General features: G+C 41.5%; 1 protein-coding gene across 1 annotated transcript in view; it reads right to left on the bottom strand.

The window, feature by feature from the left end:
- Positions 1-11445, bottom strand: part of LOC139548594 (cell adhesion molecule DSCAM-like) — a 149107-nt gene extending 137662 nt beyond the window's left edge. The window contains exon 1 of the mRNA XM_071358378.1: positions 10583-11445. Coding sequence (XP_071214479.1) covers positions 10583-10625 — 43 coding nt within the window. The 5' untranslated portion in view covers positions 10626-11445. The remainder of the gene's footprint in view (positions 1-10582) is intronic.
- Positions 11446-12381: the final 936 nt, after the last annotated feature.

Below are 12381 nucleotides of genomic sequence, written 5' to 3'. Positions count from 1 at the left end.
ATGAGGAGTTGGTCACGGTTCAGATACCATGTTTTCCGGTTCTGCGCACCGTGCCTCCAGTGCGCACCCTTAGCCCGGTGCGTTATGTGCCTGCTTTCCGTACTTGCCGTGCTAAGGTGAGCATCTGTCCAGGACGGATTGTGCCGGCTCAGCGGTCCAGGTCTCCAGTGCATCTCTTCGGCCCAGGATATCCTGCGCCAGCGCTACGCACGGTATCCCCAGTTCGCCAGCACAACCCAGTGCGGCCTGTGCCAGCTCCCTGCACTTGCCATGCTACAGGGGGTATTCAGCCAGGGCGCGTTGTGCCAGCTCTACGCTCCAGACCTCCAGTCCGCGTCCACGGCCCAGTATATCCTGCACCGGCTCTACGCACTATGCCTCCAGTGCGCCTTCACAGCCCAGTGCGTCCTGTGCCAGCTCTCCACACTTACCGAGCTAAAGTGGGTATCCAGCCAGGACGCATTGTGCCAGCTCCACGCACCCGGCCTCCAGTGCGTCTCTCCAGCCCGGTGTGTCCTGTGCCAGTTCCACGCACTCGGCCTCCAGCGACGGTCCCCAGTCCGGAGCCTCCAGCGACGGTCCCCAGTCCGGAGCCTCCAGCGACGGTCCCCAGTCCGGAGCTTCCAGAGACAGTTCCCAGTCCGGAGTCCGCGACGATGATCTACGGTCCGGAGTCCCCGGCGACGATCCCCGCACCAGAGGCGCCACCGAAGTGGGGGGAGCCTCAAGCGGAGCGGGGTCTGCGTCCCGCACCGGAGCCTCCACCGAGATGAAATGCCCACCCGGACCCTCCCCTATAGATTCAGGTTTGCGGCCGGAGTCCGCACCTTTGGGGGGGGGGGGGGGGGGGGGGGGTACTGTCACGCCCTGACCTTAGAAAGCCTTTTTTATTCTCTATTTGGTTAGGTCAGGGTGTGACTTGGGTGGGTAAATCTATGTTTCTATTTCTTCGTTGGCCTAGTATGGTTCCCAATCAGAGGCAGCTGTTTATGGTTGTCTCTGATTGGGGATCATACTTAGGCAGCCCTTTTTCCCACCTTAGATGGTGGGATCTTGTCTATGTCTAGTTGCCAGCGAGCACTACATAGCTTCACGTTTCGTTGCACTTTGTTATTTTTGTTTGTGAGTTTCATCGGAATAAAACATGTGGAACTCTATGCACGCTGCGCCTTGGTCTACTCATTTCGACGGCGTGACACTTATATCCTTTGTCGGATTCCTTTGTACAGGAAATGCTACTGTACTGAACAACCAGTTAAAGACAGCATGATTATGGTGGCCCAGAGGGCGATTGTGTACGGTGTGCTGCACGAGTTTTGCGATTTCTAATGGTCACACCCATATTGATCAGGCCACACCTTGCCACAGCCACCAAACGGGATCAAACATACCGCAAAGGCTGTTAAAAAACGCAGCGGTAAACCGAACTGAACACACCCCAGGTCAAGAGGACATGGGGTCAACGGTATTTTGACAGACAACCCTGCTTAGCTTCCTCACACAGAGTTAGAATAATTGAGTATATTACATACTGTTGATAGCGTAGTTTGAGGGTTCTTTAGATGGTGGATGGATGACTGTCTATGTAGACAAACACTGGAAGGAGACTGATTACTCTTCTGCAGAATTAATGATGAACTGACCACAGGTGCAGGGCATCAATGATGTTGTCCTGCATATACTCATCACTGCCAACCTGCATGCTCGCTATGGGAACAGCATCTTCCAGAGTGATGGAAAACGTAGACATACTACAGTGTGGAGGTGAAATTATAGAGAAAACTAAAATAGGCGAACAGGTGAAAAGGTCAACAAAATCAATTTAAAATGCCATGGTGATCATAAATCATGTAGCCAATGTAAAATCTGTTGCAAATGCCCCATTTATTGTTAGACAGTGATGTAACACCAGCTGAGAAACCAACAGAAGTGATCACATCTTGTTGTTATTTCCATTGATCCACATTACACTGTTGTTAAACAGAAGTCAGTCATGAACAGCTGGCGTTGTGAAGTGTGTCAGTGCTAATGTCACAACAGCTGGCTCCTGTCATCTTATTAGCTGCCCCATAACCATGGCCCTTTAAATATGCTATGTGCCACACTCACTTAAATACTCACGACATATTTAACAATCGTTATAGATGTATTATATTAAACATTTATGACATCCAAACCGTAAAGCAAACATGTTTATTTAACACTAAGGAGCACAGCATGTGTTCCCTGAAGAATCCCCCAGCCAACCTGCCTCCTCCTCTCTTCTCCGTCAATCCCCTGTTTGCTTTATTATCCCCCTTCCTCACTACACACCATCCCTCCAAAAAATACATGTTCTAGGGTTGTCTCTTTCTCCTGTGTGTTCGCTGTGTGACAGGGGACGTTAGCTCTGTAAAGCCAGCCAGCCAAGCAGACGCAAATGTATTCAGAGCATTTAGTACTCCGGATTAATCGAATTATAATGTAATCATCTGATCAAACAGCAATTAGCATAATCACTTCTGGGGAAAGGCTGATAGAGAGAGGGAAAGCAACACATAATAAAGCTCAGGCTAGCAACACTAATGAGACATTTACCAGCAGTCACAAAGTTACTGATTCCTGGGGACACAGATTCTTTAAATTGGAACCACCTCTTTTTAGAGGTGCAACTGAGCATATCAAAACATCAAATTGGTAACTGATCCAAATTCATTGGAATGCAGGCTCATTCATACACTGTGGTTTGTGTCTCTTTCTCTGTATTCTGAGAACAGATATGAAGTTAGCATATTGTGAACACAAACAGTATTTGCACCTTATAGTGTAGAAAACCCTCCACTATGTAACATACCAAGGTAGAGGAAAGTGAAACCATAACAGTGATCCTAGCCTTTGATCCTTAAACCACTTTGGTCTTTTTCAGCAGCACACATTAATATGAAAGGTTACTCTAGGGTTAGCAGAAATATTCATAGTTGAGCATATGGCATACAGAAATAAGCACAAAGGCATGCAGTCTCTCACACCAGAATGATTGTCACGCCCTGACCATAGAGAGCCCTTGTTTCTCTATGGTGTAGTAGGTCAGGGCGTGACTAGGGGGTATCCTAGTTAATAATTTCTATGTTGTGTTCTAGTTTATATTTTCTATGTTGGTGTTTTGTATGATTCCCAATTAGAGGCAGCTGATAATCGTTGTCTCTATTTGGGGATCATATTTAAGTAGCTATTTTTCCCACCTGTGTTTGTGGGATATTGTTTTGTGTTTGTGCATGTGCACCACGTAGTCAAGTTTAGTTGTTAGTTTATTTGATTTATTGTTTTTTCTTTAAGTTTCACTCTGCAATAAATATGTGGAACTCAACATCCGCTGAGCCTTGGTCCCGTTCTTACGACAACCGTGACAATGATCATAGGATGCAAAAGCATCAATCTGACTCCTCTGGGTCCAGCAGGCACATTCACACACCTACACACACACATCTTTCCTCAAACCAGCAAATGACAGCACTTTTAAAATGGACAGCTAATAATAGCAGGCACTAAATTGGTCTTACCGTCTGTGCCAGGTTTAAAAATAAAGCAGTGTCGAGAAACCAAGCTGGACTAATTTGTCTTTCCTTTACTGTCTATCCACCCCTGCCTCTGTCCTGCCTCTGTTACCCCTCAGCCTACTTTACTATTGGTACTATGCATAAAAGGCCTCTGAAGACTCTAATTGTAAAATACCTCAGGAAACATAACTTGGTGCATTCACAGAATGACTGATTGAGAAGTTTAGCTGTGATAAGGACATAGGAGACAGTACAAGAGATGAAACACTAGAAGGAGGTAAAAGAGTGGCAGTCAATAAGACAAACAGAAGCAGATGAAATGTGAGGAAAATACCAAGCTCAAAGGGATCCAGGGACAAACCGTGAGAGAGTCACCAAGGTGATCCATCCATGCCAGAGAAAACACGTGCACTGGGCATATAGGGATCAATGAAGTTAATTCACATGGGTGTGTAGTTCAAAGCATGGGCATTTAGGTACCAGATTAAGTGACTAATTAATTCTTTCCCTCATAAATTCTATGTGATCTTTGTGACTTTGTGACTTTGTGAATAGTTATCATAACTCATTGTGTATTTATTCCTTGTGTTATTATTTTTCTATTATTTCTCTTTTTTTTCTTTCTGCCTTGTTGGGAAGGGCCCATAAGTAAGCACTTCACTGTTAATCTACACCTGTTGTTTACAAAGTATGTGACAAATACAATTTGATTTCATTAGCCACATCAACCACACTTACAACATCTGTCCTGTTCACTGCGTTCTTATGAGTTACATTACATCATACTTGGGCTCTATACACAAACACACACACACACACACACACACACACACACACACACACACACACACACACACACACACACACACACACACACACACACACACACACACACACACACACACACACACACACACACACACACACACACACATACACACAGTAGTCCTAATCCAACATACAGTATGTGCATTAGACATAGGTAGAGTGTTAGTGCATGTATTTATGATGTGGGTGTTCTCTAAAAACAGCTTTAGCCACTTTTCTAGGTGCTCAGCCTTTTAAAATAACATGAAATAAAATAACACGACATAAAATAACACAACATAAAATAACATGACATGTCTTTGCCAGATGCACCCCCTCTCTACATGGTTGATCAAACATATAAATCTGTGTGAGTTTTTTCCCCCCCGTCGATGCTAAACGGTATAGTTAACATTTTAATGTGAAAGCCATTTACATGGTGATAATGCAATTATATTGTTCTGATTCAGCAGAATCCTTAAGGATACACAGTCTGATTTGTAATTAGATTTTACATTCAGTGAAACATACCACCACCCCTGTGAGTCTCCCATGCCCCATTACTAATTAGACTGCAAAACGGCTGCTGAACATCTTTACTAGGCATCTTCATTATGCAGTCAGTATGTGTGAACTGGGAGATCCATTATTACACATCAGGGTCTCCATTATCAGACATTACCATTGGCAACCGTTCCTCAGAAATGACAACAACAACGCTACCCCACATACTTTCCCACAAGAAAACACCCTCTCAAAGGGGAACTACTCTAGGGAATAATTGACCTTAAACAAGTGATGAAATCATGTTTGAACTGAACTCACATTTACTTCTCAGATAGGTACTGTATCTATCAATACATACATTGAGGGCCTCCCGAGTGGTGCAGCGGCCTAAGGCACTGCATCGCAGTGATTGAGGCATCACTACAGACCCGGGTTCATTCCCAGGCTGTGTCACAACCGGCTGCGATCGGGAGTAACATAGCGCGGCGTACAACTGAACCCAGCCTCGTTCGGGTTAGGGGAGAGTTTGGCCGGGGGGGCTTTACTTGGCTTATCGCGCTCTAGTGACTCCTTGTGGTGGGCCAAGCACCTGCAGACTGACTTCGGTCGTCAATTGAATGGTGTTTCCTCCGACACATTGGTACGGCTGGCTTTCGGCTTCAGCGGGCGGGTGTTAAGAAGCGCGTTTTGGCGGATCATGTTTCGGAGGACACATGACTCGACCTTCGCCTCTCCGAGCCCGTTGGGGAGTTGGAGCGATGAGACAAGATCGTAATTGGATATCATGAAATCATGAAATCATAAAAGGGGGTAAAATGCAAAAAAATACATTATAACAATAACACACAGTGAGACTATATATTTTATTGCCTTACTATACACGTTTTCATAGCTAGGTCACATGTGCTGCTCGGATACCTAGTTGACGAAGGCCAGAAAGTAACTTTGTGGACCTGAATGACAAAACATTTAGGAGTTAGATGTGCTCAAAGTTAACATTTTTTGCATACCCCATCCTACCATGAGACATCCATGTCTTAATCAATGGAAAAGATAAACGGTTGAGTTTGCCATAATTTAAAAGCTTACAAACAGGGTTGTTAAAAAAAATCTAATTTATAGTTTTTTTGTGTTTTTTAAATAGAAATCTACTTTTTTTTTTTACCTTTAACGTTAATGATCAAAAATATTGTAAACTCAGATTTTTTACATTTTCACATATTTTGTAGCTTAGACTATTTTACATAATCTGAGCTGTTTGTGTTGTACCCGCCATCGGTTTAGACACAGCATACTCTTGACGGTGAGTGTCATGTTTTGGCTGATAACATTTATTTCAAGAAATGTTTTAATAGTTTGATAACCCTGTTTGTAAGCTTTTAAATTATATAAAACCCAATCGTTTATCTTTTCCAGTGACGAAGACATGGATGTCTCATGGTAGGGTGGGTATGAAAAACAGTTCAACTTTGAACACATCTATCTACTAAATGTTCTGTCATTCAGGTCCAAAACAGTTGCTTTCTGACCACTTCTACCATGGGCAAATATGTATAGAAAGTTTCGTTAAAATCAAAAGGGGTGCGTTCAAAAAGTGATTGAAATCAAATGGAACGACTCTGTTCCCTAACTGGAAACAGGTTTAAACAAATAATACTGATTTAGATTTAGATCTAGTCCACTAAGTCCTCCTCAATTGCCTGCATGAGGCCACTGCTACCAAAAGACGGTAAGTCTTAAAGATCTTTAAATAGATATGAAGGATTCAAAGGAATACGTCTTACAAGAGGAGCACCTCACTATACAGGAACAGATGGATCTGTAATCAGTGCGCTGCCTTAATTGCCCCCAGTAGATTAACTCCACTGAAACACAGGTTCCTCCTCTCTGCCAAGTTTAGTCAAATCAAGCTGCCCCCAGTCTCCATTGCATTTTCCTTCTCAGGTTCCTAATGTGTTGTCATGCTAACTTGGCAGACTAAGTGATGTTGGCAGGGAGGGGGGGTTGCTGAGAAGTATTTTTTATCTGTAATAAATCCCTTTTGTGGGGATAAACTAATTCTGATTGGCTGGGCCTGGCTCCCCAGTGGGTGGGCTTGGCTGCCAAGTGGGTGGGCCTATGCCCTCCCAGGCCCACCCATGGCTGCACCCCTGCCCAGTCGTGAAATCCATAGATTAGGGCCCAATTTATTTATTTAAATTGATTGATTTCCTTATATGAACTATAACACAGTAAAAATGTTGAAATGGTTGTGTTAAAATGTTTGTTTAGTTTATATATAGAGAGTCATCTCTCGACAACGAGAAAGACGGGCACGTTGATTGAGATAGAAATGTGTACATGAGAAGTGTGCGTAACCTATTGACCTTAGTGTAAATGTTAATTTGCACATATTTAGTAGGAAACAACTTTGCCATGATATACAGTACATGTTGTAAAATGTACTTTCGATAGGTGGCAATGTTGTCATTAGCTAGCAAAGTTTGTCAAAAATAGCTAGCAATGCTAACGTTAGCTAGCTAAAATCCGGTGGTCTCTCCCCAATCTTAGCTAGCTAGCTAACATCTAAAGTCAATCTGACAAAGGGTTTTCCTATTAATTATTTGCCTCCTTTTGACATTTCATTGTATTTGCAAGCCACTGTAATGCACTTTTGATTAAATCTTTATCAGCACTTATTGACAATGCATTGAGTAGAACGCTCAGTCGGGCATCAGTCCTAAAACTAATGTTCAAAACAATATTAAGACAAACGTACACACCATGAATAAGGGCCCTGTGTGAGCTGCCTCGCCTCATAATTTTTACAAACAGAATTGGAGCTTGGATTGGTTTTGCTTTCAGGCATCTTTCAGAGAGCAAAAATAAACATGTTTCCTTAGCCATCTAAAGATAGCTATATCCTACTGTATCTCTTAATTACAATTAAATTTGAATATAAATGATCAAAGGTAACCCACAGTACACAAAATAAATACATATTTTAATTTACATATTATTAATTCATGTTTTATAAATGCTTTAATGGTTCAAAATAAAATCATAATATCTTAGGAAAATATGGATACATGGAGTTAATGAGAGCACAATAGGTCAGAATTAAAATTATAAGAATGCTTAAAAATATCATACCTGTAGTATTTTGTATTCTGGGGCTAATTACAACAGAGAAAACGAATCTACTGACCCAGTTTCCTCAAAAATTAGATATTTTAGCTGTATCTTGTATTGTGCATTTCATGTATAATTTCCTCAATTATCATTATGCCAGAATATGCACAATAAGGTCTCAGGAAGTGGCTGGGCCCTTATCAAGCACTTCCAGGTCACCGCTCAGTATAGCCTTATTTAGCCAAACTCACACTTTCCTGACACCCATAATGAAGGTTTCCATAGAGAAAGGCCAGTGAGCATGTGATAGACCTATAGAATTAGGAATTAGAATACAAATTGAGTATTTAGAACAGTAATTTAATAGGATCTATAGATAAACCTAACTCTAAAAAGTAAACATTTTCTAGAATCTAATTTCTCTGTGTAACTACAAGGTCTTTCATTCTGCCATCGTCAGCTCAGCTCAGTCAATACAGACCTCATCATTATCATGATAATCACCATCTTCAGAAAACCAAAACATAGAAAACATAATGAAATACAGTGCAGCGAAATAAAGCATGATCACAGCTTCAACTGCATTCTATGCCCATTGTCCACAAAGGCATAACATGCAGGACAATAGAACAACACAGAAGGGTGAAGCCATTCCCAAATGGGTGAAGCCATTCCCAAATAATACAATATACATTTTTGCATGTACCGTCTATTCTATTCTTATATTAGGTTACCAATATGAAGGCTTCTGAGACTATATATGGATCCAGGCTGGCCAGACAGTTGATCTAATGTCACAGCACAATTATAATGATTAACAACGAATGCTTATTGTTCTTTTATGAGTTTCCACAGAAGCCAGTGTGAGTGAGGGAGATAACATTTTATGTGGAGTAGAGATGGAATAGCCTAACATGGATGTCAATAAGCAGCTGACTGAGAATTGCATTACAAGGAAAAAGGGATGATAGTCAAATATGTATCATTTAAGTTTGGGGATTTTTGGGGGAGGGAGGGGGAGTGGAGTGAAACAAGGAACTAGAAATTAACCATTGATTTTCTTGCCAAGTGGGTTGTGTTCATTTTATACCAACGCAGATGTGACAAGTTGAACGTGCTACAATGGGTTAATCCCAAACCTCCAATGCCCCCTTTTTGCCTGATGCGGTAAATTCAGCGACCCTCTACGACATAACCACAACCAGAGGTTCTACCCTGTTAACTGACAATATCTGCAACACCCCATCTTGTTAGCTTTTACATTTTGTAAGAAGATATATTTTCTACCTCTTTCCGTACACACCCAGCCTTGTCATAACTCCCTTCCTGGGGAAGAGATTATATCCAATAAATAATGGTTTATTTGATCCTGTGTAAGTAATAAATTGTAGCAATTTACTCTTCTCCCCGATCAGCTTCACATTGCAAATTCACAGATTTATGAAAGCACACACACACTGCACAAATATATACACACAAACCTTTTAACTGAATGCATTGAGAAATTGTCTTTCTATCATCTCTTGGTCTTTTTCAATCTTTGGAGATTGCAAATCAATATGAATTGATCACATGAAATGAGACAGAATAATTCTGTGTGTAATATTCTATAATATCATTGTTTTTTATTTATTTTACATGATATATGGCCTGCAAGCTCTTTCAAATCTATTTACCAGCAGTAATCTCAATAAAAAATAAAACATGTGTTTGCAGTGTCTACAGGGGTCCCTTTTCTGGTAAGCCATTTTTCAACATTATCAGGTCCTGGTGGCTTACATTTTTTCTCTTTCAGTGATACCCCATTATTGTTCCTTTACATGTCTTCATTTGTCTACACCTCTGTGCAACGGCTAGAAATGCATTGCACTGTTTAATGAAAACTTGCATGCATGTATTCAAAATCAATGTACTATTTTAATCTAATACCAAACATCTCTAAGGATGGACTTTAATGAATGAATTTAATTCACATAAAATGATAGGCTACATTATCAGCTTTTATATGTCTCGAATATCCTTTCGATTCTGAATACCCTACATTGAATTTTAAAATATACTACTCTAAATAAATACATTGGATGGGGGAGGGGAAGGGGGTTAAACCAAATGTCCAGTATATAAAATACGTCACTCATTATTGAGGCCCATGCTACTTCGGACTGAAATCATAGCCTACCGGTATATACATCCAGACGTGAAAATATGGATTACATTCGATGTAAGCAAATGTAAGTGACAACAATTAAGGTTTAAACCTTAAGGTCACGTCTACTTTATCAAACCTCTCTTGAACAAGGCAAGGCAACATCAATTTATTTCCTCAGCAAGCAATGAAATACGCAATTGAAGAATGAAGGCATCATAAGAAATCCCCTAACTGCCTAAAAACATAATATATGTGATTCTATCAAATACTAACCAATGATATTATTTATTTACCAATTATAGATAAAACAGATTAAAGCACATTTCTCTCCCGTTCCTCTCTACCTAGCACTGTTGGCAACCATACAATGTTATCATGTGTAACACAGGTGACCTCCAACCCCCTAATCTACTTTGCTTTACTCACTGAATTACTGACATAACTACCATTCAAATGTGAAAATTAAACTTACCATTTAAGATGCTCTGGAAAAAGATAACTGCAAATATCCACATGCCCCGCTCCGTTCAAATCTCCCAAAGCTATGCTTTCTCGTCTTCCTCCGCACTCTTTGGCCACTGCTTTCCTATAATTATGTTCTGTGGCAGGTGTAATGTTAAACATTTGCTACTAGCTTGTAGTAACCAGTCCAACTCTCTGCTGATCTAAATGTCTTCACCGTCTCCTCCTTGTTTCTCTATAACTCCCTCCCTGGTACTCTCGTAGCCTACTCTTCCTCTCCCCTTTCCGACCACTCTTTACGCTTGGAGGATATAGTATGTGTATCTCTGATTGTCTTGGTTAAAGCTGTGATCCGACTCTGCGCAGCTCTACTCTGGTCCTCGGTGCCTTGCTACTTCCCCTCCTCTTCAAAGGGATGCTCGAGGGGGCTACAGTGCTCGCCTGCAGTCCAGGTGTGATGCTGAGTCAGGGTAGTGGCACGCGGGCAACCATAGGTCCTCAAAAAAATGTCTGGGTGTTAAAACGGGAACACCTAAACAATAACAACGTGGAATCCAAAAAACGCATCTTAAATCGAAACCTGAAAAATAGAAGCAGGTTGGGAAACAAAATGTGACAAATAAAATAACTTAAAATAAAGAGTAAATGGTCAGTTCAATAAGAATGAAAACCCAATCCGGATGAGCTGAAGTCAGACCATCTTCACCACCTCTCTCCGTCCAGCAAGAGGCAAGCACGCGCATCTTCCCACTGCCCTTTAAATCGCGTTGGTCCATGCGGTAACCCTCGCTGCCTCATAACCCTATCCCCTGCCTCTGCAGCCACTTTAATTCCTCATTGCCTTAAAGGAGCAGAGGCGCCAGCCAGTCCTCCTAGGCGCTAGGTGAGAGCATGTACAGCAGGGAGGGTACATTTGCAGTTAAAGAAGGCGCACCTGAAGAGCCGGTTAACAAGGAGAACATTTTACGCACAGTGTTATACAGGCACACAGTGCGTGCGTAAGTAAATAAGTGGTACTTTTATTAAAGGCACACTAGGAACATGACGAGACACGTATTTTTTATACAGGAGAGGGACAGTGGACTATGCCTTCAAAATGTTATTGATGCAAAGAGCCCTTGAGTTTTTTAAATAATATATTTTGTGGGAAATCATTTTATAAATTGATTTGAAATTAATCATACACTCAAATCTACCATTAGGTCGTCGAAATGCATGTAAAATATGTAATGATATCTTATTGAAACAAAAAAATGTTTTTACTCTATTTCGGGTTGGCATTACATTTTGGCATTTTGTTGAAATAGAATTGAATACTAAATGATGTTCTAACATCAGCAAGTATTATGCTATTGTTTTGATTATGAATTCTAGCTGGATTTGGTGCATTTAACATTGACCTGCCTCTGGTCCTTTCCCCGCCCAGCCTCTGCCCAGGAGCAGATCCTGTCTGATAAGCTTCTAAAATCATCAGACCTGCCCAAGAGGCCATTCACTGCAAACAGAGGACCTGTCTGTCAGCATCCTCTGTCTGCAGCCACACATCCAGGACTGGTCCCTATCCCTCTCCAGGCATATAGCCTGCTAAATTATGTACCGCTGTTTTGTGCATCATAGTTCGGTATTATGTCCTGTTTCATGTGGACCCCAGGAAGAGTAGATGCTGCTTTTGCAACAGCTAATGGGGATACGTTATGGTGAGGAGGCTACGTTATTAGTTGCTGAATAATTTACTTGAAATCAGAGATTTTAAAAGGATGAGTGTGTGTCAGATTTTCTGTTGGTTGTTTTTATCTCTGTCTCTCAACT

This window comes from Salvelinus alpinus, chromosome 21 (assembly GCF_045679555.1).
Source record: "Salvelinus alpinus chromosome 21, SLU_Salpinus.1, whole genome shotgun sequence".
In the NCBI taxonomy this organism is placed as follows: domain Eukaryota; kingdom Metazoa; phylum Chordata; class Actinopteri; order Salmoniformes; family Salmonidae; genus Salvelinus; species Salvelinus alpinus.
The sequence above is the reverse complement of the archived record's forward strand: the minus strand, read 5'-3'. Positions and strand labels throughout refer to the sequence as shown.